The sequence below is a fragment of the Eschrichtius robustus genome, chromosome 1 (assembly GCF_028021215.1).
Source record: "Eschrichtius robustus isolate mEscRob2 chromosome 1, mEscRob2.pri, whole genome shotgun sequence".
NCBI lineage: Eukaryota > Metazoa > Chordata > Mammalia > Artiodactyla > Eschrichtiidae > Eschrichtius > Eschrichtius robustus.
The window spans coordinates 42,938,301-42,964,265 of NC_090824.1; the positions used below are offsets into that span (position 1 = coordinate 42,938,301).

Sequence of the window (25,965 nt, forward strand, 5' to 3'; positions counted from 1 at the left end):
CAGAATATGGTCTAAGTGAAAAGTGCTCATCTATGGAAGATGACTGCTGAGAAAAATGTCATAAAATGAACATTAGCTGGCAATGGTAAGTGCCTTAAAATGCCTTTTACAAAGAGAGAAATGGAAGGAAAACAAAACATGTCACTAGGCCTGAAAACCACTTATAGAAAGCTCCTAAAAGTGAAAAGAGAAAAGAAAAAGCATCACGTGATCATCCCATTTATCTTTACTGGGAATCTTTTGGGGACCAATTTATTTCTTCTTTTGTGGTGTTGCCTCACACTTTAGACCAGTACAAAAGTAAATAATTTTTTCTGTGTGCAACATATTTTCAATCACTCTGATTCTCAAGAAAATTTTTTTCCCTTTGGCTATTTTTGTACACCAGTTATGGAAGAATTGCTTTGAACTCATTCTGCAAAATGCATCTTTTATGTCTCCTTTATATAATAGGTCATAACAAAGAATAAATAAAACAAAACCTACTGCTCTGGCTATTTCAAGGGATTTGGGCCTGGATAGAATATGAGTTCTAGATTCAGCTTGAAGCAGTTTTTTCTTCTTTTTAATCTTATTATCAGGGTATATCTTGTTTTCATGTGCAACTTCTCTTTAAATGAATATGAACTTTACCAATGAAAAGGATTGCAGACTTGTAGTAGGAAGGGGACTTGATATATCAATTGGCCTAGTTCTCTGGTTTCAGACAAGACATATACAGGCATGGAATAACCCTTCCACACGGAATGTAAAAAATAATTAAATCCTAAGTCTCAAAGCCACTTACAATGGAATATATCTTCCCAATTTGTATGAGATTAATATATTTCATTCTGAAGCTGGTCAAACTTCCTTTTTGGTTAGTAGTATTTAGTTCATGCTTCATAGTTGTAAGATAATGGGCGTTACCCTGTTTATTTTGGTAATGGGCTTATGGCCGTAATTAAATAGTCAACAAATACTTTTTGAATAGCAAGGCACTGCCGTAGGTGTTTGGGGACATGTGAGACTATATAAAACACACTGTCTTAATTCAGAGAACTTACAATTTTGGGGGGAGAAGCGAAATGGTTACATAACACATGTACTAACTGTATCAGGACATGGACTTTCCACGTAGGCTTTCTCAGATAGTTCCTCTCTGTAGTGGTATCATGAAAGAAGATGATAAAAAAATCAGTGCCACTTTTAGAAGCATATGAGGAACTTTTATATTATGTATTATTCATAATGTTGTGTGTATAAACTTTTTCTCTCAGCTAAACTGAAGATCTGTGAGGAAAGTGAAGTCCGATTTAGATAACTTCACATAAACCACATTCTTTTCATAAAACAAAAACCCTTGTTGATTGATTAACCATGGAGCTAAACTCAATGCCAAAATAAATGCATAGCCCACATTAAGTGATGTGCTGCTCATTGCTTAATGACTATGAGACACAGACTCAATTCTGCTGCTTCTTAGACAGTTTAGCCAGAAGAATTAGCCAAAATGTATAAGGACAAGGAATTTAGCCTGAGGTTGAGTGCTATACTGAAGGAAAGTCTTTTTTTTTTTTTTTTCCCGCACTGATGTCCATGCCATATTTAAACCTTAGTAAACCAATGTTCAAAATGTTCAAATTGTTGGTATTATTCTGATTATGAGTCTCAAGAACATCTTCATTGTAATGGTATTGATACCCCCTTCATCATATCCTGTTCTCTGCTTTTGCTGTCAGTGTGCTGCAGATTGATATAATGTATCCTGAGTGTGATATTGATACCCAAATCATATTTTTAAAATGTAAAATAAGCAACATTTGTTGGAAAGCAGATAGTAAACAACAATGTAGTTAGCCATAGTTAATATATTTGGTAGTTTTCCCACACAAAATGATCCCGGGCTTCCCTGGTGGCGCAGTTGTTGAGAATCTGCCTGCCAATGCAGGGGACACGGGTTCGAGCCCTGGTCTGGGAAGACCCCACATGCCGCGGAGCAGCTGGGCCTGTGAGCCACAACTACTGAGCCTGTGCGTCTGGAGCCTGTGCTCGGCAACAAGAGAGGCCACGATAGTGAGAGGCCCGCGCACCGCGATGAAGAGTGGCCCCCGCTTGCCGCAACTAGAGAAAGCCCTCGCACAGAAACGAAGACCCAACACAGCCAAAAATAAATAAATAAATAAATTTATTTTAAAAAAAAAGACTCCCTGTTTTATTTAAAAAAAAAAAACTATCCCCGTAATTTCCTTGTTGAGTGAGCTAACGGTGTTTCGCCAGAAACCCCCAACCCAGCCAGCATAAAATTCGTCCTTTTTTAGACACCTAGAACAAAAGGGAATATATAACCTCTTTCACTAATCTATTCCCATCTCTAAGAACTTTCTCTGGCAAGAGTGGTTCCTTGGACCTGAGCTTTGCCGTTCCTGGTAAAGCCATTTTCTTTAATTCTGTCCTTGGTAGAGGCAGAAAGGAGTAAATTTTTCTTTGCAACATAGGCAGTAGGTATATACACCATATGTCAATAATAAATATCTCATGATCATTATTTAATATTAGGAATCTATTAACGTCATCGATTTATTTATCATTAGGCATGTAAAAAAAGAGACAAGGATGGAGCTAAACTCTTTTGTCTGACATTGTAAAAGGCAATTCATATCTTTTCTAGAGTTATAGATGCCATTTTGAGTAGAGTTATTCATGATGACCAATTCATTTAGGATTAAAGGGTATACTCCACAGGGGACATTAGACCTTTGATGTTCAAATCTCTTAAATTTTTTTTTACCAACAGTCTCACAGGACATGATTTATGGCTGAAAAAGAGAGAGAGACAGAGACAGAGAGACAAGATTTCTTTCTTGTAAATGTTTTCAGCCTTGACTTTATCTAAAAAGTTTCTTTTTAAATGGCTGTACTGTTAGAAATTTTCTTTTTGTACCTGCATCAGTAGCTCTTTACTCTCTTATCTTGCTTTTTCAAGGCAACAGACAAAATTCCACTTGTTAGAACAGAATCAGAGAGTTCAAGGCCTAAAGAAACCTGACACTTAATAAGGGAATATAGAAAATAACAGATTTTAAAAAGAAGGGACTATAAAGCATATAATATTCTGCTTCCACAATTATAGTAGGTTTCTTGGGGGAAAGAAGAGAAGCAAGAAGATTCATCCGGGTGTTTGCATAATAAGAGTTAAATAATAAAGGTAGGTAAATATTGTGGCCTTTGTGTTGACAGTTAAAAGCAACTACAGTGTATAAAAATTTGCTGTTCCAGAAACAGACTGACAGACGTAGAAAACAAACTTATGGTTACCAAAGGGGAAAGGGGGTGGGAGAAGGATAAATTAGGAGTCTGGGATTAGCAGATACAAACTACTATATATAAAATAGATAAACAACAAGGTCCTAATGTATAGCACAGGGAACTATGTTCCTTATCTTGTGATAAACCATAATGGAAAAGAATATGAGTATGTATATGTAAAACTGAATCACTTTGCTGTACACCAGAAACTTGCGCAACATTGTAAATCAACTATACTTCAAAAAAAATTCTGCTGTTCCAAAAGTTTGCTTAAAGAAAACCATTTTATTATTGGATTTATTCTACCTACTTGTCTTCCCAGTAAACGGCATACTAAAGACATAATTTAGTATAAGGTAAAAATCTAAGCTCATTAGTACTGAAATAAGTCCTGTCAAGTGTTTGAGGGTTTTTGGTTTTTTTAAAATTAATTAATTAATTAATTAATATTTATTTATTTTTGGCTGTGTTGGGTCTTCGTTGCTGCGTGCGGGCTTTCTCTAGTTGCGACGAGCCGTGTGCAGGCTTCTCATTGTGGTGGCTTCTCTTGTTGCGGAGCACGGGCTCCAGGCACGCAGGCTTCAGTAGTTGTGGCACGTGGGCTCAGTAGTTGTGGCTAACGGGCTCCAGAGCACAGGCTCAGTAGTTGTGGTACACGGGCTTAGTTGCTCCGCAGCATGTGGGATATTCCCGGACCAGGGCTCGAACCCGTGTCACCCTGCATTGGCAGGAGGATTCTTAACCACTGCGCCATCAGGGAAGTCCCCTGTTTGAGGGTTTTGAATGCAATGAAAACATGTATCAGAATTTAAACAGCTTATTCTAACATCATTACCATTATTTACTACATCATCATCACCACAACCATCAAATATTTATTGAATACCCAGAGTGAGTAGAGTATAGTTAGCAATACTGTTTTATACTGAAGTCTACTTCTAGGAATTTCAACTTAAAAAATTAAAAGCAAACAGAAAGTCCTCAACAGAGAATTAGAGTCAGGGAGCACCTGGGCAGAGAATATTGGGAGATGCTGCAAAGCTCGTATTCATAAACTTTTAGGAAGGCCAGGAAAATAAGACAGTCTTCTGTAGTGAGAACCAAAATATCCAATATGCAAATGACCACTACTTTAGCAGCTCCTGTCCTTCTTCCATGCATGGACCTCTTTGTTGGGTGCCTTGGGAGCTTATAAGAACAACAAAATCCAAGGAAGGAGTTTTAAAGCGTTCAAAAATAAAGGGAGGGAAAATCACTGAAAGAAAGGAACTTTCAGAAAGTTGAGGGAAATGTTTTGAGGAGATTCCAGGGAAACTCAGCCTTCCAAGAAGAATTTTTTCTCATGTGCCTCTTTCACTTCATTTTGTTCTATTGCCTCACATGCTTGTCGCTGGTGTAATTTCAAATGAAAACAAAACAAAACAAACAAACAAAAAACATCCTCAGGAAACAGGGGTGCAGAGTCTGGGGAAGTCTTGCCAGCTGGTTTTCAAGAGCCCTTAATGTGAGCCCTTAAGTGGTACTTACCTTGGTGATGTTACCTTGGTTGCAAACAGACACACACAATCCAGCTCACATACACTCATTTCAGCAGTGCCTTATAGGCAACACACATGGGGAAACAGATAGTAATCAGATAGATTACTTGGTACTTGGTAAAGAAAATTAGTTGATGTACTGTAGAGCATTTCTACCCAATTTAGTGATAGCCTTATCAAGGACACCACAATGCTCAGGTCCTCATTACCAAGACCCTCTCTTCTGGGTGGTATTTGCAGGGATGTTGTCCACTCCTGGCTCTTTGGCTGGTTATCCACTTCTTCATGTGACCAAAACCTTTCAGACAAAAAGGTTTTTACCAACCAGGACCAGGTAATGACCTAATACTGCAAAGGTTATCAGATAAAATACAGTCAAATTTGAATTTCAGATGAACAATAATTTTTAGCATAAGAATGTCCCAAATACTGAATGGAAATTCTCTATTTTAATTTACTAAATCTGGCAACCCCAAAACTGCCTTCCTGAGCTTCCTTCCTTGTTACATTGATTGGAGTTTTGGGTGTTCCCAAATTCTCTTAATGTACACATACAATTTCTTGCTTTACCCATAAAAGGCTAATAACATTCACAGTGTGTGGATTTACTGATTAGAGTGTAACTTTTCCTGATTTATAGTTTGTGTGTATGCTGGGGTGGAAGAATGGATCTTATTATCACTGCCACGTACCAACAGCAGCTGTTGAGATAAATTGCATTCATCAGAGTTGTTTAAAGCAATACAAACAATTTAAAGCAATACAAACCATTGGGGGAAGGATAAAGGACTAGTATAAATGAGTTCCAATAAGATCACTTTAACTGCAAGCTGAAATAATTTGTATCAAGGAAAAGGGAAATAGGAATTCTACTATGGGAGAAAGGTAATTTTGGAGAATGGAAAACTTTGAGAATAAGGCAGTCTGGGAAGTGGAGTTCTATAGTTGGGACTTAAGAGTATTACGGTCTCTAAGAAAAACACTAGGATATTTGAGAGAGATGCAGAATGGGAGCCAGGAAGATGTCAAAGAAACTGAATATTTCAAGTTTGTGTGTAGGGCTGGCTCTAGATGCATGGAGAGCTGGAATCCCTTTCTCCTGCTGGCTTCTCCTATTCTGCTTGGTCCTTTGGTCCACCTGATTGATTTTGTTGTTTTTATTAGTACTATTATTTAACTGCATTTGGGTCAAATAGAATCAATTTTGCAGTCGAGCTGGGAATCTCACTATACTATATAACATTATTTTTATGAGATACGGTCTGAATTTCAAACAACTGACATGAAAATAAAATGTTTTTTTTTCATATAAGAAATCTCACCTTTAATTCTGATCAAGCTTAAAGTGGCATCTACATAAGTGAACATGCTTCTGAGTGAAAATCCAATAGCTGCTAGCCCATTTTTCTTAAACAATGTTTTCTAAACAATCCACCAGGCCATCAATAACCAAAAGCCCAAATCCTGGATGTACATATTGCTATATTCATTATATAGAATATTTACTATCTTTCAACGTGAACCCACACGCACACACACCTTCTTGTTGTTTAACAAAAGTCATGTCTCATGGCCAGAAAACGTTATTACATTTTACATCTTTCACTTGCAGTGGCCTTAAGAAGTAGATGGGAAGCTTCAGACTTCTGAACCCCCGGGTCCATGTCCCTGCATTCCCAGGCACGAGGGCAACTCCTGGGACTCATCACAAGGCCCCTCCAGCCCTGGCCCAGCTGGAGTGTGGGCAGCGGAGGTAAGGAGGGTGGAGGAGGCTCTGCAGCTCCCTGTGCAAAGGGAACAGCCAGCGGGGCTGAGGGACCCCAGGCTCTGCACTGAACCACAAGCGCTGGCCTCCCAGCCCCCGGGGAGGGGGGCACAGAAGCAGCAGAAGCAGAAAATAAAATGTTGAAACACATCTTGGTTCGGCTGGATGTGTGGCTTATCCATCTGGTGGGTCTTGAATCCATGTAGAAGGCCTGGTCACAGTACAGTGTATTATATTGTATTACACTGAATACACATCAAAAACAGATCTTACAGATTCAGTTCAATCAGATGCATTTGACACCTATTTGACTACCTTTCTGGAAATACAAACATAATATATTTCATAATATATTTTAAAGAGAGGTGGAGTAGGAAAGATAGTGCATAGTTGTGCATTGTGTTAGATGTGGAGGTCCAAGGTGAACAAGACTTTGCTCTGACTTCAAGATGTTTACAAATAGCTACAAAGCGGACTAAGCTATTATAAAGAAGGGAGTTAATAAGTACAAGAGATGATGTATGTGGAAAGTGCATTGCAAATGTAAAGTGCTGTGGGGTTCTTCTAGAATGGGCCTTTAGATTCTATCCAAAATTAGGAGGATCAGATAAAGGAAATTGAGTCCTTGAGAGACTCAAGAACGAAGGTCATGAATTCCCAGTGGCCACCTTAGCCATAAAACCTTGGGCAACTTGCACAGCCTTCAACCTCAACTTCCTCCTTTGTTAAATTGAGCGGATTACCAATATCTATATTTGAGGGTTGTTGAGTAGATTAAAAGCAGGTAATGAGTGAAGCACCTAGCATTGTGCCCGGCAGGAGTAAGGGCTCAAGAAACAGTCCTTCTTATTACTCCTTATTTTCGACTTCTTCGCTGATTGAGAAGGGAACACTTTGTGTAGGGCTACTTTACCGGGTCCTACTTAGGGGCACGGCTGAGGGCTAAGCCGTACAGTTTTCACAAGGAACAACCGGCGGCCTCCAACTTAACGCCCCTCGCCCCAGTCACGGACCAGAGAAATTAGGGCTCTTCTAGAGAAAACGGTGCCCTGGTCTCTTCTCTGTAGGCACTAAGGGAGAGCTGCCGCAGAAGCCCAGGTTTCGAAGCGGGGCAGGAGGGCAGGGAGGCTCCGAAGGGGTCGCGGGAGCCCGGACGCTGGTAGGACCCGCGCGGCCCCGCGCCTCGTCCCCATCGCGGGAGCGGAGACGGGGAAGTGGGCGCTGAGGGGCGCGGGGCGACGGCCCTCTTGTCCGTGCTCGCCGAGCCGGGGCGGGCACATCTTCCCGCCGCCCAATCCCCAGCCTTAGCCGCGGCCTCATGAATAAGCAACAAAGCGAAGCGCCCTCCCCCTGGCGTCCCAGACAGCGGAGGGAGCCGCCACCGCTGCAGCGGCCGCCGCGGGGATGCCGAGCGCGGGCACCACAGCTCTCCTCTGCGCGCTGCGCGGCTGAAGGCGCACAGGTGAGGACGGGCCAGGCTTCTGCCACTCGGGCGACCGCGGCTGCAGACGGTGCGCCCGGGCAGAGACGGAGCCGGAGCCCCTGGCGGCTCGGGGCCGCCCCGGGAGCTGTGCAGCCCGGGGACCGCGGCAGCCCGGGACGCGCCAGGTGTGCGCCCTGCGCCCCCGCCGGAACGCGGTGCCCCGGCGCGGGGGGCTCGGGGGCAGCTCCGGGAGCGTGGGGCGAGGCGCGCAGGCCTCGGAGGACTGGCCTCTCTCCTCGCTCCAGCCCAGCCTCACGGCTCCACACCAGCGAGCGGGCCTTTGTGCTGGCGGAGCTTGCAGGGCTGGCTGCTTTTGTGTGGGCTTTTCTTTCTTCTCTCCCTCCCCTCTCAGTCTCACAGCGGTGGTAGAGAAGTTCCCGAAGACTAAGATTTGCTCCTTTCAAAGCATCGATTGCAATGACCCCGATGCCAGTCAGTGCGAGCAGCCGAGGAGCTAATGGGGGCTGTGGTGGCCACCGAAATGTGTTGTGTTACTTTGCAGAAAACAAACAGTTGAGTGTTTAGCGCAAGGATGTCACGGAACCTCCTTGCTCAGACCCTGACCGGTCCCCCACGACACGGCAGAGGAGCATGCTCCTTGGAAAGGTCACTTAATTGGAAAGAGGGCCTGCGGGTTTGACTCCAGAATGGTTGCAAGGTGATACCTGGAGGTGCCCAGATGTCGCATGTGCGTCCTGGTCACTGACAGAACCCGACCTGTGTACATTCCCAACATGCAGAGCCGGGCTGGCGAAAAATCGGCCGGGCGCACAAAATATAGGACCTTCAAGAGTTTGGAGTTCTCAAAGATAAGAAATCTTTGCCTTCCCAAGCTGATGCCGAGGATCTGCCAGGCTCTTGGCACCTCATTTCAGTGTAGAGCTGCTGTGGAGGAGAGGAGAGAGGCTGCTTTAAAGAGTCTGCTTTCTTTCTATGGAAGTTTTAGTTTGAAACTTAAGGGGAAGAGGGAGTGGCTCCCAAAACCATCCATAGAACTCTGAAGGATTGTTTTTTTCCTTAGGGAGCAAAATGTGTGGCCAGAATTTGCATGTCTCCCCTCCTCTTTGTGAATTTCCTTCATCACAAGTGATGCTGTTGGGCTCCAAGGAGTCTCGTTTAAACACCTACAGAGTCAGTCACTGACCCACTTTCTGCTCACTTGCAGGCAGAATCCCACTGTAGCATCTACTGAAAGAAACTCAAAAGTGGGTGAGATTTCACAGTATCAGAACACGGACACACAGTGGATTTAAGGGTAGCCTGACTTACTCTTATGAATAAGGTAGAGTTGTTATATTTGTCATATTATGAACCAAGCACTTATGCAGCAGACTTGATATTGGTTGTATTTATTCACAAAACTCCCAAGACTCAGCAAGTCTAAGGTAGCTACAGCAACAGAGCCAATTAGGGAGATGTGGATGTCTTTGTTTTCATGGGAGGCTTCTTAACGTTATATTCAGCATTTCCTGCTAGACCTTTCAATATCATAATTTGGTTTTATGGAAATGGTTTGATGCTAAATATAAGTATAGGATCAAAATGCGGACGATGGGCTTACCTGCTATGGAAAATTTCTACTCGTCAACTAAAGTTGTATTTCACTTTTTATTCAGCAGGTGTTTGCCTGAAAACTTGTGTAACGAATTGTATTTTTGTTCATTGAATTTGTGTATTCTCACATAGGGAAGCTGGCTCAGAGAGAACCTGAGTTTAATCTCTGTAAAATGAAAGCTCACTCTCTAATTAAGATGTGTAGTCAGTCCTGTTTTTTCATATTGTGTTTACTTGGTGATTATAAGAAAAGTATCTGAATCAAGTTTCAGCTTGAAATGTTAGAGATTATGCTTATTCCGTGAAATGTCTACCTGGGGATTACTTTCTCCTTAAATGCCAGCTAGTTTTAGAGATTTTGTCAAGCAAATGAGGTTTGTGAACTACAGAGAACAGAAATGAAGTGTCCCATTGGGTCATTGAAAAGAACTGTATGATGGATGGACAGGAGCTTGTTGACCAAGATTGATTAGGATGGAATTCTGCAAACATCAGACAATTCCCAGGTCATTTGGTCTACATGAAAAGCTGAAAGGGGAAGTTCCATGGAAATAGCTTAGGAGAAAAAGGATGTTATGGATGTTTCAGACTGCTCATATTTCGGTATTTTGAGGGGAATGAAAGGCAGTACCACAATAATATGTCTTAAATTGTATGATGCTTAAACATTTTTTTCTTCAAACCATTTTTATGTCTATTTTCACTTTTGTTGGTCTTTCAACCTTTGAAGAAAACAGAATGAGCATTATTATCTCCATTTTGCAAAGAAGAAACTGAGTTTCAGTGATTTGCCCAAGATAGAGTTGGAACTCGAAGCCAGCTTTAAAGCTTCAAGTCCAGCTTCTTTTCCCAGGGATAGGATTATCCACTGGGAGTGATAAACACAGATATCTTCATTTGTCTCCATCACTAAATTGTAGAGAATAAAGCTTGTGGGCTTGATACATAGAATTTAGTTGTGGTCTGCAGGAATGGTAAAGCACTTTGCTGGCAGTTGCCAGAGTAATCGTCTTGACCCCAGCCTACTTATCCTCTTCCCTGTCAGCACGATGCCACTTTTCTCCTGTGGGGCTATGATTTTTCTTTGTGGTTACTCTATTCTCCCTCCTTCCACTGTGGTTGAACATGCTACTGAGAGGATCATCTGTCATTCCAGCCACTTAATTTATAGTGAAGGATGACTGAGGTCAGTCATCTTAAAGCCAATATATCAGGCCAAGTAACAGTAGTCAATAACAGTGAATAGTAGTGAATCACAAATGGGGTACCTTAATGCTGTGTGCCACAGCTGGGTTAATAGGGTCAGAGTCTTGCTAAGCTCTGCTTCAGACAAATGAAATAGGCTTGGCAATGAGAGCCTTAAGGATTAAAAAAAGAAAAGGTAAGACAATGGCGAAATTATCATTGAGGATCAGGAAAAACACAAAATGGAAAGATTATTAAGACACAAACGAAGAAGGCAAAGAGTTTTCTTTTCCCATTATCAATTAAAGAATTACTAATTGGATTTTGAAAGGTGAAGGGGAATTGGGAAGCAAGTTAACCTGAAGCTCTGAAACTTGTCCCTTGTTCCTGGTGACCTCTCTCTCTCTCTCTCTCTTTTTTTTATTTTTTTAAATGAAATACACACTGGAAACCTATAATATAGCAGAAATGAGAATACAGAAATTATTACTATTATTAAAATCACACACTGGATAAGTAGCCAAAATTGACTAGGTGATGAACAAAACGTACAGTTAGACATGGATAGACCGTGAAATGTCATTGAACATTGTGTAGTATAAAATAGAGATTCTGAACATTCTTTTTCACATTTTAAATGGTTATTTATATTCACTTTATGCCACTGAATATTTATCGAACACCTCTCCTATGTGTCTACCATTATTAGCAATTATATGGTAAAGGAAGCTGAAAGACTAGTGTTTGCATGCAAAGAACATAATTTTATTTGAGGTGGTAAGGCTTACAGACATGACGATTTGTGCTGGAGAAGCTAGGAGAAGGGTGGGAAGAGAACGGGCCAGGCAGTTTTGTGACAGCAGTTAGTAAACAGGACGTGACCTGTGGGACCAGGGTTTGGATATCTGGGGTAGGGAAGAAGGAGGGAGCATTCTGGCTAGTGCAATGGCATGAGCAAAACTTGGGAAGCTGAAATGAGTAAGGCACGTAAGAGGGCAATATACCAACTGGCGATGGTGTTTGTACCGGGCACTGGTGGTGTGGGGTTGCATTATAGATGTGGAGTTTGGCAATTGTATGTTTGGGGTCATTAGATGATGTGTTTTGGGAAGGCAGAGGGTTGCAGTGCCAAAGGCAGGAAACTTGGTGTCCGACAGACACGATCACACAGGCAAGTTAATTAACCTCTGTAAGATGGTAGTTTTCTCACCAAAAAAAAAAAAAAGAAAAAAAAAAAGGAAAGGATAATGGTAGTACCTATCTCATTAGGTTGTTGTAAAGGATTAAATAACATAATTTACATAAGACACTTAAAACACTTGGCATCCCCTGAATGGTAGCCATTTTTGATTGATTATTGTCATTTTTTTTCTTAAGAGTAAACCATCTGGACCGTATAAAATGGATTGGAGAGGAGAGAGTCTGATCAAGATCATCAGTTAGAGGCAGTTAAAATAATGACAATCCAGTGTCCCCAAGAAGGGACAATTCCAAGAGATATTATGAGGGAAGGATCCACAGAAGTTGTGAATCTGGAATATATAGGAGAGAAGAGTTCAAGATGACACCACAGTTTACATGAAGATGGTGTGTTTGAGGTGGCATCCAAGTAACATCCAGTAGACAAAGAAAATCTAAGGCAGCTTTCTTCCCAAAGCTCCACATCAGCTATTTATGGTATTTGTGTTTATCCCCCCCAAAGGAAAATATCAGGCAGATTGTCACTAGTTTTTTGGCATACTCTACAGGCCTCCTGTGTCTTGAGTACCCTTAGGGCAATGCTCATGTTCCTTATATATTATACATGAAACTCAACTTGCTTTGAAAAAAGCAGCTTTGTCACTGATGAGAAATGATTGAACACACTGTTTCCCTTTTGTGTCCGCATTTTGGTAACACACTGAACAAGGGCAGCATACATTTTAGTTGGAAAAATATTGACCAAGTGTTTGAAAAAAACCTGATTATTAAGTCTAACAAGACGGCTAAGGCTGTATTTTTTTATGTTGCCTTTCATTTGTCTTTGAAACTTGAATATGCTTAGACTTGACAAAGAAACAGATTCTGGACTGTATCTATTTAAGATTGTCGAAGATAAGGCTTGACAGAACAGCTTATCTGCTCACTGGTGGCAGAAACGCAGTAAATTGTTCAGAGGACTGCCAAGCCATTAGGATACCTTGATAGCGAATGACATAGTGCTATGACTTGCTCAGAAAGAGATGCTTTTTAAGCTATTAGAAGCGAATGTCCACTATCAGTTAGCAACTGGGTGAGAGTTCATTTATCTGAATTAATTTGCACTGACGAATATAGTGAAAAGAAAGGAGCCTCCAAAGTCACAGTGTAAAGGAGAAGTTAGAGAAATGTTTTGTTTGTTAAATATTCTGATATTTGAGTTAATTTAAGATAATTAAGACCCAATTTCTAATAAGCAATGAAATCTCCCCTCCCTCCCCCTCCTCCAGCAAAGCAGGGCGGTAGACATCAGCCAGTATTTACTAAACATTTCCTCTGTGCCAGGCACTTTGTCAGGGACAGGAGACAATGTTGAGGAAAAAAGGAAAGGCCTAGAGCCTTCAAAATGTGATTGCAGATGGTTATTGAGGCTGAAATATTGTCATTGAATTGACAAGGGTCAGTCTTTCCTTATTTATTCTCTAACATCATGCAGCTCCCAGCGAAGGACACCAAACTCATGGGAGTGGCTATGTGAACCTGCGCTGTGCTTGGAAAGACAGAGAAAGACCTGGAACTTGAAGGTCATCTACCAGTTTATCTGAGTTGCAGATGTGTTCCCTGCTGCCGTTCCTACAGGCTGTCTTTTCTGCTTCTTTTAAAGTTCAGGCGTCACTTTGAATAGTGGGGAGAAGGAGCATATGGCTGGAATATGCAGACATAGAATAGGCTTGCAATTCACCCCACTTTTTCTGTCGTAATTGGATTTAGAAAGCAGGTGGCTGACACTTAATTCCAGAAGGGAAGTCTTTTAGAGCAATGGCAGAATTCCCTTCACCCCAAAATTCTAAAGCTCAAGATGTAGATGAAAATGAAACCTTGAAGGAAAAATCTGTTTTGGAAAGGCAGTAGAGGCTATATTACATCTTTATTGTTTGTCCCCACTACCCTCCAAATCTGATTTGTTCATAAAATTCTCCTCTCAGTTCACATGGCTCCAGAACATATAAATAAAATGTGAGGCATTCGTGCAATCATTTGGGTGACTTGATGGCAAAATTGTGGGAAAATTGTGGGAAAATGAAAACATTTGTATTTTTATTTTGTGTTCTATAGATAAAATATGAAAATGGAATCATGGAGATAGAAAGGAGTTCAAAGATTATTTTGTTTAACTCCTCATTCTGTCAAAGGAGAAACTGCGGCCGTTTGTCCAGTATCACATAGCATGTTTTAACAACAATAAAGCTAGGATTCATTTTTCTCATGCCTGTCTATGCCCCTCTAAACTCTACTGCCACTCATGATGGTCTGTTTTTTTCAGGTTTTTATCCAGAAGCATGGGGTCATGGAAACCCAACTTTTAGGCCACACCCTCCATCTCCTGGGGTGTTGAGTAAGATTTCACTGAATGGGAGAAATATTTGTATAGGAAAGGGCAGATCTCTGAACAGATCAGAAATGAACCAGAGAGTTCTATAGCTTTTATGTATCTTTGACTGTATAGTTTATACAGTTCAGCTTGTATTTTCAGAAATCAAAGGTGTAGTTTCATCAACTGTGAGCACTCTTGCTTTACAGCTATCATATGTTTTTGTTTTAAGGAAGGAAAATAGAGGCAGCAGGCCAAATACTGCTACTAATTCTGTTACCTGGGTATGAACTGGGATGCTTTATGGCTCATCCAAAGTATAGGGATAACTAATGTCCAGAATGTGCACATGCTATTCCCTCTTTTTCAAATATCTTTCTCATATCCTCTCCTTTTAAAATAATGCTAGCTACCTGTATGTAATTTAATATTTAAATACAATTGCTTCAACCTCTCATCCTACATATGAGGAAATTTAGCATCGCTTTCACCATCTCTGAGGATTCTTGGGTGGGGTGGCTTACATTTCTCCTAGTCATCTCTGGCTTCAGTTTTCTTCTGCTTCTAAATTTATGATCCCTGATATGCTGTTCCTTTTCTGCACATGGCATCTCATGACATCTTCCCATTCCTGTATTCTCCCAAAGAACTGTGGATTCAGGATTTCTGTGTAGAAAATTACCGCCGACTTGGTGGCAATAAATATTTATTATTTCATCCCATGTCTGTGTATTAGGAATTTGGGAGTAGCTTAGCTGGGTTGTTCTGACTCAAGGTCTCTCAAGAAGTTGCAGTCAAGATAGCAGCTGGGGTTGCAGTCATCTGAAGGCCTGACTGGGGCTGGAGGAGCTGCTTCCAAGATAATTCAATCATGTGGTGCTGGTAGTTGAGCAAGATGCCTCAGCTCCGAATTCCTGGATTCCTCTTTCCTCATGTAGAAAAATTCAACCTTCTTTTTCTCTTCAGCTGTCTAGATTATGCCCTGAGCACGTGACCTTTTCTCTATCTCAAAAGGACCTGTAAGACTGAATGGGGTAACATGTGGAAGCTTCAGACTCCTTAAGGGGAGAATACCCTATGAAAATGTCAGTTTTTGTATTTGATGTGTGCACATCACATGCTTAACCCAGATAGTTTAATGATCAGACATGGAAGAAAGGAAAAGTATAACTTTTATAAAGATAAGGTCTTTATATTTAGATTTAGAATTTTCATTCCTAGGTTTAATTTTCTAGAAAACCCACAGTATCTAAGAACTTTCTGATGATGGGATAGATAAGACCTAAAACCCTTAAGTTTGGGGGGAAATTAGCAGTTTTAATATAAGTTTAGTTGTCATGAGAGTGTGAGCAGTTTGTAAAAAAATACAATAAATCTTAATCTTACAATAATGTGCATTCAGTAAAGACTGCTAATTTAAAATGTGTTTTGGTTCTCTTAAAAAAGTTTTTTTCAAAAAACACACTTGTTTACATTGTTTAATGATTTTACCTTTTCTAATCTTTTTTTTTTGAGACATGAAGGTTTTGCCTATAATTTTTATAGTTGTTGCAGAGAAAACAATTTAAGTATTTTAAAGATAAATTTTAATTGAAAGTCATTTATATACTTTAAAAACTCTTGAATGAAACTGGTATTCAGTATTTTATGATGATATTTAATAAGTTTTGAAACATACTTAAAAGGTTCTGTGAAAGTAATATAAGTAAACGTTAAGATTTACTTTTTATTTTCTGGATGTGTTGCTATTTCTGTAGTCATTTGACTCCATGGTTAATAGAAGAATTGGGGAGAATATTACAAATGTGACTTCAAGGGTAGTTTATTTCAAGTAGGTATTTAAAAAACAACGAACTTAGTAACTATGTGTACCCTTTGCTAGAGAACTTCAAGTTAAATCAACTGAAAATTCAGCAGTGAAAAATGAACTGGGTTATCCACGTCTCAAAGGTACAAAGAAATAGAGCATTCCTCTCCTATGTACTGTCTCTGAGCTGGGAGTCAAGGAGATTATTTTACTTCTGGTTTAATTTAAAGGGGCTTATTTACAACATATATTTATATGACAGTTTGATATGCTTTATTTTTCTGCAGGACTCAATTACTGGAATTGTCAGCTCTACCAATTTATGTGCACGTTTCTCTTCCACTATGAGCAGACCAGTTGTATTGCACATTTGTCTGGCTTTCTGTAGCCTTCTACTTCTCAGCTTTGCCACACAATGTCTGGCCTTCCCCAACGTGGAAAGAAGGGAGATAGCACCTGTTCATGAAGATAAAGGGCAGTCTGAGAGGCTGAACATAGATGACCTAGAAAATAACTCCATTGCTTCAAAGTACACTCTGGTCTCTGAAGAACCAATGATAGTGTTAGCAGGACCATCAACAATGTCATTAAATAAAGTATTCCCTAGTAACAAAGAAACCTCTCCTATAGGAGCTGGGCTCATGCAGCCTGATAGCCCTGGCATTTACACTGCTACTGAGCCAGTGATCTCAGCAGGGGAAGAAGTGTTTGGTTCCAGCCAGCCAGAGAGAATGTCTCCCGAAAGCCGACTTTCCAAGGCCATGTTGACCAACCCTATCACTCCAACTGCTTCTCTGAATATTGATGACAAGGAGGAACCCTCCCGTAGTACCATCATTCAGCCCATTGTGGAAGGGATCACCGAAGCAACACAAGGTTTTCTGCACTACGTGGATGATCAATTGTTTGCAACTGAAAATCAGGCAGGAGTTAGTCTGGGACATTCGCCTTTATCCTATGTGAATGCTAAAGAGTTGCTAACCACCCGTCCAAGGACTGAGAAATTTGAAGCAGACCCAGAGCATAAGACAACTTCTTTTCCTGGTGCTGAGCCCACAGCAGGCGCTGAGCCTTCCCAGATGACAGCTGATAATACCCAGGCTGCTGCCACCGAGCACTGGCTTGCAACCTCCGAGTCCACCCTGAGTGTTGAGCCAGAAACCGACAGCCTGCTGGGAGCCCCAGAAGTCACAGTGAGTGTCAGCACAGCTGTTCCAGCTGTCTCCGTCGTAAGTGTTGAGTGGGATGACACCAAATTAGAGAGTGTAAGCCAGATAAAGACCCCAAAGCTTGGAGACAATATAGAGACTCAGGTGAGCATGGAAACGTCTCAGACAACCCAAGCAACCAGTAATGGTGTGGAAGGCGTGGAAGGGGGCGAAACTTTGACAGAGGCTGCAGATGCGGCTCTGAGGCTGCCTGAAGGGGAAGCACACAGGGGAACAGCCCTGCTAATAGCACGTGGGGATGAGAGATCATCTGCCTTCACTGATCAAAGTTCCTTTACTCCCACAAGTCCAGTGGAAGGTATGAAAGTCTCTGTGGAAAACCTGGTCCAAAATACTGCAGACTTCATGGAATCCGCCAAGGAGAACAATGCCAGGCTGTTCTTAGAGACCACTGTTTCCATCCCAGAATATGAGTCTGAGGCATATCAGCCATTGGGAAATACATTTAAAGGTAAAAGAAAGAAAGAAAAATAAGCTTTGTTTAACTTGGAATGTTTCTGTTTGGTTTTATTATTTTTTAATTGACATATAGTTGACACATAACGTTGTAATGTTTTAGATGTTTTATGTTTTTTTTTTTTTTTAATTTATTTTTATTTATTTATTTTTGGCCGTGTTGGGTCTTCGTTTCTGTGCGAGGGCTTTCTCTAGTTGCGGCAAGCGGGGGCCACTCTTCATCGCGGTGCGCGGGCCTCTCACTGTCGCGGCCCCTCTTGTTGCGGAGCACAGGCTCCAGACGCGCAGGCTCAGTAGCTGTGGCTCACGGGCCTAGTTGCTCCACCGCATGTGGGATCTTCCCAGACCAGGGCTGGAACCCGTGTCCCCTGCATTAGCAGGCAGATTCTCAATCACTGCGCCACCAGGGAAGCCGTTATGTTTTTTTTTTTAAAGTGACAATTTAGAAGTAAGTTATCTAAGTTTTAATGAAAAACAAAAGTAAATAAATAAAAAATGCATTTTTCATAAAAATTACATCCAAATATAACCCCTGCATATAGACCTGTGGTATTCAAATGGGAATAATTTGCGTCATGCCTTCTGCCCGCCCCCGTGCCACTCATTTGGCAATGTTTGGGGACATTTTTTCCAGTTTTATTGAAATGTAATTGACATATGGCACTGTGTAAGTTTAAGTTGTGTGGCATAATGATTTCACCTATATACATCATGAAATGATTATCACAGTAAATTTAGTGAACTTCCATCAACTCATATAGATACAAACTTAAAGAAATTGGAAAACATTTTTTTTCTTGTAATGAGAACTCTTAGGATTTACTCTCTTAACTTTCATATATAACATATGGCAGTGTTAATTATATTTATCATATTGTACATCACTAGTACTTATTTATCTTACACCTGGAAGTTTGTACCTTTTGACTGCCTTCATCCAGTTTCCCCTCCCCCCATCCCCTGCCTCTAGTAACCACAAATCTGATCTCTTTTTCTATGAGTTTGTTTTTGAAATAGAATTGGCCTAAAACACTGTGTTAGTTCCTAGTTAGTTGCACAACATGGTGATTTTGGTATTTCTATACATTACAAAATGTTCACCATGATAAGTCTAGTTACCAGCTGTCACCATACAAAGACGTTACATATTTATTGACTGTATTCCCCACACTGTACATTTCATACTTGTGACTCATTTATTTTGCAACTGGAAGTTTGTACCGCTTAATCTCCATTACCTATTTCTGGAGACATTTTTGGTCGTCACAACAGAGAGCATCTGGGGGTAGAGGCCAAGATGCTGCTAAACATCGTACAGTGCACAGCAACCAAGATATATCTGAGCCAAAATATATATATGTGTGTGTATATATATATCTGAGAAACCCTGATATAGATTAATATTTTTCAAACCTTTTATTATGAAAATGTGTATATTTGCAGGAAAAAATTAGCTATATGTTTAAATGATATAATCAACAATGTTGGATACTTATTTATACATTGTTGTAAAAAATACTCACATTCCTGATATTTCTTACCAAAAAGCCTTAGGTAAATATTTATCTCATAGTATTAACCATATGAGTTCTTTGACTTTGTTTTCCTAAAAAGAAATTCTTCTAGAAGTAAGGGGGAAAAAATACCAGTACAGATAAATCCTCTCTGCTGGCTTGATTCTGCACTTTCTACTTCCTCTCGGCTTCTACATCTGTGAATGCTATGAGCTGACAATCCTTGCATTTGTTGCTGATGGATGATGTTTTTCTTTTATTGTGTGTAGTTGGTCAGATAACAGAATGGGAAGGGAAAGACTTAGTGTAATGTGCATATGCTCATTCCAAATTGTTTTGGAATATGTACAGCTGTTACTCCAGCTAATGGAAAATAGCAAGTTAGTAATATGTTTTATAAAGTGTTATGGAAATTGAATTAAAATGATAAAAGATTGAATTTTACATGTCCAATTCATTTTTTAAAGACTGTAAGACTTAGTATACTGGAAGTTTTCGTAGAAGCTTCCAGAAAATGTTTTGTAAGTTGGGTCCACATGACAATGAAAATACTAAATATGACCAAACAAGAAGTATATTTCAGTTCTCCATTACACTTTAAGATATTCCTGGAGCATTAAATCATGTAGTTCCAGATTATTCACTGCACAGTTGAATCCATGATTCTTATGTACTAGACTTGCATTAGCTTCCATTAATACAGCCTAAAAAAGTAAAATGAATTTGGTAATTGATTATTTTTTTTGATTATTGAATATGCTCCTTACTTAGTCATAATTGCCTCACTTAACTACAGTCTTTTAACAGGCAACTTCTTTTAATTCCCAGCACATAGCACAATATATGGCACATAGTAGGTGCTCAGAAAATATCTGTTCATTGAATGACTAAATGAAGATAGAGAACCATTCAGACTAGAATTATCTAATCCGATTGCCTGCATTGTCCAAATTAATCAAAAAGCTTCTAAATATTCTTGGTAGAGAGAGGAATGGTCAAATAATTCCTTTCAACTTTACTTTTTTTGTTGTTTTGTAGAGTTAAAAATAATGTGAAAAATTGAGATTACTGACAGCAGTAGTAAGAGAATAGCCAAAAAGCTTTTCTACCCATTTTCTGGTGATTACAAGTATTTCTGAGAAGTAAACTACTCAGTCCCACACAATCTAGTTTTAAGAAACGTCACTTTTGCAGAACAGGTTTGGATTTCCTCCTTGAGTCTCCTTCTCAAGATCACTAAGTGACCTCAAAGCCCCTGCCCAGGACAAATGCTGATCCTAGTGACCTCAAGGAGGGAGGGATATGTGACAACTACGGTCTGTGGAGCCCCCAGGAGGGCGATAACTTTCACCTTTTCTCCACCCAGAGAGTGACATTGTCAAAAGAGTGCTTCAGAAATATCCTGGATTGTGTCTCATCCCAGGAGCTTCTGAAGGAGCTGGAGAAACTGCAGAGTAATTAGTTTCTGAACGAAGCCAGTGGCACCTGGTTGCATTGGCAGAGGGACTTTGGAACTCTTCTGCCCAATAAGACATTTTAATCAATCGAGAAGGTTTAGTCACACTGATGTGGTCAGCTGGTTTCACAACTGAGCTTGATAAAAATTTTTCCAGTCTGTTGGCCTCAGTTTCTCCATCTGGAAATGGGGAAGACAAAATTAAATCTAAGGGCCTTCCTTCCTTATTTGTCTAAGAGGGGTGTCTAAGGTCTAGGCTCACCCCCTGCAGGGCTGGTAACTGTGACTGATGAACTGTCATGACCAACCCATTGCATTATCCTACCACGTTCTTGAAGTCAACTTTCAGCAAACCTACTGGCTGTGTTCAGATTTGTTGACTCCTGCAGGTTAGGCTCTAGAGAAACTTTATACAGGAATTCTGTAAATGTGATGGGGGTGCAGGTTGTGTGTTTTACTCATCATTGGAAAAGAAAGAGGGAATAGGGGTGGGTATATGTGAATAGCTGATGATGGAAATTCAACCAAGGAACTGGGGGTGGCTTCCAATACTTGGAAGATGGACTTTTATCCCTGGGTGTCCTGAATTTTTACTCTTAATTTTTACTCCATTAAAATGCCTTAAATTTCAAAAAAAAAGAAGTAAACACCTCAAATGCCAATCATTTTAGGGCCCAGGGACTACTTAAGACATTCTCTTCTTCAGGGAATGCAATAATTTCTTGGCATTTTTGGGTATCATGAACAGATGAGGATCCTGAGATTATAGTCAGTTCTCTGATTCAGCTGGTTCTTCAGCTGGTTGAAGATCAGGTTTTAAAAGCAATCTAAAATAATTAGATATTTTTTCTCTATAGGAATTGGGAAGAATGAGAGATGTGGAGAAATTCTGAATGTTATTTAAAAAATTCCCATTACTATTTCTAGCTCTCACTCTTCTTTCTCTAACAGCAGTCACTTATTCAAAGTATTATACCATGCCCATTTTTGAAAAAATTTATTTGTTTTATTTATTTATTTTTGGCTGCGTTGGGTCTTTGTTGCTGCGCGTGGGCTTTCTCTAGTTGCGGTGAGCGGGGGCTACTCTTCACTGCGGTGCGTGGGCTTCTTATTGCAGTGGCTTCTCTTGTTGTGGAGTGTGGGCTTCAGTAGTTGTGGCACGTGGGCTCAGTAGTTGTGGCTCGTGGGCTCTAGAGCACAGGCTCAGTAGTTGTGGTGCACGGGCTTAGTTGCTCTGTGACATGTGGGATCTTCCCGGACCAGGGCTCGAACCCGGGCTCGAACCCATTTTGCCTGCATTGGCAGGAGGATTCTTAACCACTGTCCTACCAGGGAAGACCATACCATGCCCTTTTGATATTTCTTGCTGTTTCATGAAACTATGACCATAGAGTGAACATTTATTTTGACATATTTTTTCTCAAAAGTGTTCATTATGCTTTCAAAAATGAGGGCAACATGGAGAATGCATACTGCTTAAAATGATAAAACTATATATTATCTTTTTATGGCAAACATAGCATTGTCTTAGGTGCTAAAGATACAAAAAGGGCAATGAATCCTATCTCTCAAGAGATGTGGATCTTATTTCAGAAATAAAACTTAAACAATGGCACAAAGAGCAAATATGAATATGAAGCACAAGTAAGGTTGTCTTATAACCAGGTATATCAATCCATCAAATGTAAAAATCTCCAGTTCAAAGAAAAAATAGTCCAAACTGATTGGGGACCAAGAAATGGAACTGCTTGTACTAAAAAACATCCGAACACTGTTTAAAGCAAATAAGTTGTTTCTGAGGAAAAATATTTTTAGTAATAGGAAGAACAATGATGTCATTAATAAAAACTTTGAGAAAACATTTTCACCTATTTCTAGAATGTTATTTCTCATTGCATAATTTACCGGACTTGGTAATGTGCTAAGGATCTAGGATTAGTATTTAAAAAAAGAGAGATAATAGAGTCTTCTAGAAACTAAGTTTTCACAGTGGCTCAGTATTTGAAATTTCCAGCATAGCCCCTCCCTAAGAGGGGGGCAAATATTAACACTTATAAATAGTCTTTAATAATGTATTTGAGTGGATTATAATGTTGTAAAGAAAGTGGACCTCTGATAGATACGTCATACCCCACAGGTCTGTTTCATTCTGTTTTATGATTTAAAAGCAAGTGCAGATCTTCTACAGAGGCTACTCCAAGTTGTTCCTTAGGCAATGGCAGGATTTCCTTTCTCATGGCTGAATAATATTCCTCTGTGTGTGTATGTGTGTCTGTGTGTGTGTGTGTCTGTGTGTTTATCCATTCATCTGTTGATGGGATAAGCACAGTTAGCACAGTGGTTAAGAGCCCTAACTATGTAACTTTAGTCAGGTTCCTTAGCCTCTCCACACCTAAGTTGTTTGTAAAATGAGGTAAAAATAGCTGATATTTATTGAATACTTACGAAGCACTGGGCATGTACTATTTTACATGTGTTACCTAATTTAATCTTTGTAAAAATGCTATGAGATAGATACTCTTATTATTTCCATTTTACCACTGAGGAAGCTCAAGGCCCAGAGAAATTAAGTAATTCGTTCAAGGTCATGCAGATAGTAGGTGGCTGAGTCCGAATTGAGACCCAGGCAAATTGGGTCTAGAGCCTGCGTTCTTGGCCACTATGATATATGGCTTCCATAGAATATTAGTACCTACCTCCCCTTAGTACACATGGGAGGATAAAATAAGATAATGCCCGAGAAGCAAGAAGAACTACAATCCTGCAGCCTGTGGAACAAAAACCACATTCACAGAAAGACAGACAAGATGAAGAGGCAGAGGGCTATGTACCAGATGAAGGAACAAGATAAAACCCCAGAAAAACAACTAAATGAAGTGGAGATAGGCAACCTTCCAGAAAATGAATTCAGAATAATGATAGTGAAGATGATCCAGGACCTCAGAAAAAGAATGGAGGTAAAGATCGAGAAGATGCAAGAAATGTTTAACAAAGACCTAGAAGAATTAGAGAACAAACAAACAGAGATGAACAATACAGTAAGTGAAATGAAAACTACACTAGAAGGAATCAATAGCAGAATAACTGAGGCAGAAGAACGGATAAGTGACCTGGAAGACAGAATGGTGGAATTCACTGCTGTGGAACAGAATAAAGAAAAAAGAATGAAAAGAAATGAAGACAGCCTAAGAGACCTCTGAGACAACATTAAATGCAACAACATTCGCATTATAGGGGTCCCAGAAGGAGAAGAGAGAGAGGAAGGACCCGAGAAAATATTTGAAGAGATTATAGTCAAAAACTTCCCTAACATGGGAAAGGAAATAGCCACCCAAGTCCAGGAAGCGTAGTGAGTCCCATACAGGATAAACCCAAGGAGAAACACGCCGAGACACATAGTAATCAAATTGGCAAAAATTAAAGACAAAGAAAAATTATTGAAAGCAGCAAGGGAAAAATGACAAACAACACACAAGGGAACTCCCATAAGGTTAACAGCTGATTTCTCAGCAGAAACTCTACAAGCCAGAAGGGAGTGGCATGATATACTTAAAGTGATGAAAGGGAAGAACCTACAACCAAGATTACTCTACCCGGCAAGGATCTCATTCAGATTTGATGGAGAAATCAAAAGCTTTACAGACAAGCAAAAGCTAAGAGAATTCAGCACCACCAAACCAGCTCTACAGCAAATGCTAAAGGAACTTCTCTAAGTGGGAAACACAAGAGAAGAAAAGGATCTACAAAAACAAGCCCAAAATAATTACAAAAATTGTCATAGGAACATACATATTGATAATTACCTTAAATGTGAATGGATTAAATGCTCCAACCAAAAGACACAGGCTTGCTGAATGGATACAAAAACAAGACCCATCTATATGCTGTCTACAAGAGATCCACTTCAGACCTAGGGACACATACAGACGGAAAATGAGGGGATGGAAAAAGATATTCCATGCAAATGGAAATCAAAAGAAAGCTGGAGTAGCAATACTCATATCAGATAAAATAGACTTTAAAATAAAGAATGTTACAAGAGACAAGGAAGGACACTACATAATGATCAAGGGATCAATCCAAGAAGAAGATATAACAATTATAAATATATATGCACCCAACATAGGAGCACCTCAATACATAAGGCAACTGCTAACAGCTGTAAAAGAGGAAATCGACAGTAACACAATAATAGTGGGGGACTTCAACACCTCACTTACACCAATGGACAGATCATCCAAAATGAAAATAAATAAGGAAACAGAAGCTTTAAATGACACAGTAGACCAGAGAGATTTAATTGATATTTATAGGACATTCCATCCAAAAACAGCAGATTACACTTTCTTCTCAAGTGCACATGGAACATTCTCCAGGATAGATCACATCTTGGGTCACAAATCAAGCCTCAGTAAATTTAAGAAAATTGAAATCATATCAAGCATCTTTTCTGACCACAACGCTATGAGATTAGAAATGAGTTACAGGGAAAAAAATGTAAAAAACACAAACACATGGAGGCTAAACAATACGTTACTAAATAACCAAGAGATCACTGAATAAATCAAAGAGGAAATCAAAAAATACCTAGAGACAAATGACAATAAAAACACGATGATCCAAAACCTATGGGATGCAGCAAAAGCAGTTCTAAGAGGGAAGTTTATAGCTATACAAGCCTACCTCAAGAAACAAGAAAAATCTCAAATAAACAATCTAACCTTACACCTAAAGGAACTAGGGAAAGAAGAACAAACAAAACCCAAAGTTAGCAGAAGGAAAGACATCATAAAGATGAGAGCAGAAATAAACGAAAAAAAAAAAGATAATGCCCATCATGCACTTAATAGGAACTTAGTAAACATTAGTTATTGTAATTAGTATTCCTTTAATTCAAAATGTCAACTTCCTGTTCCCCTTTAGGAATGCAAATGTGAAAATTAATATATACAAGTGCTTCTGAGAATTTTTTTTTAAAATTTTATTTATTTATTTATTTATTTTTGGCTGCGTTGGGTCTTTGTTGCTGTGCATAGGCTTTCTCTAGTTGCGGCGAGCGGGGGCTACTCTTCGTTGTGGTGGGTGGACTTCTCATTGTGGTGGCTTCTCCTGTTGTGGAGCATGGGCTCTAGGTGCGTGG

General features: G+C 39.9%; 1 protein-coding gene across 1 annotated transcript in view; it reads left to right on the forward strand.

Moving 5' to 3' along the window:
• Positions 1–16,514: 16,514 nt before the first annotated feature.
• ARMH4 (armadillo like helical domain containing 4) overlaps positions 16,515–25,965 on the forward strand; it is a 128,086-nt gene continuing 118,635 nt past the window's right edge. The window contains exon 1 of the mRNA XM_068525721.1: positions 16,515–17,850. Within this exon, the coding sequence (XP_068381822.1) occupies positions 16,515–17,850 (1,336 nt within the window). The remainder of the gene's footprint in view (positions 17,851–25,965) is intronic.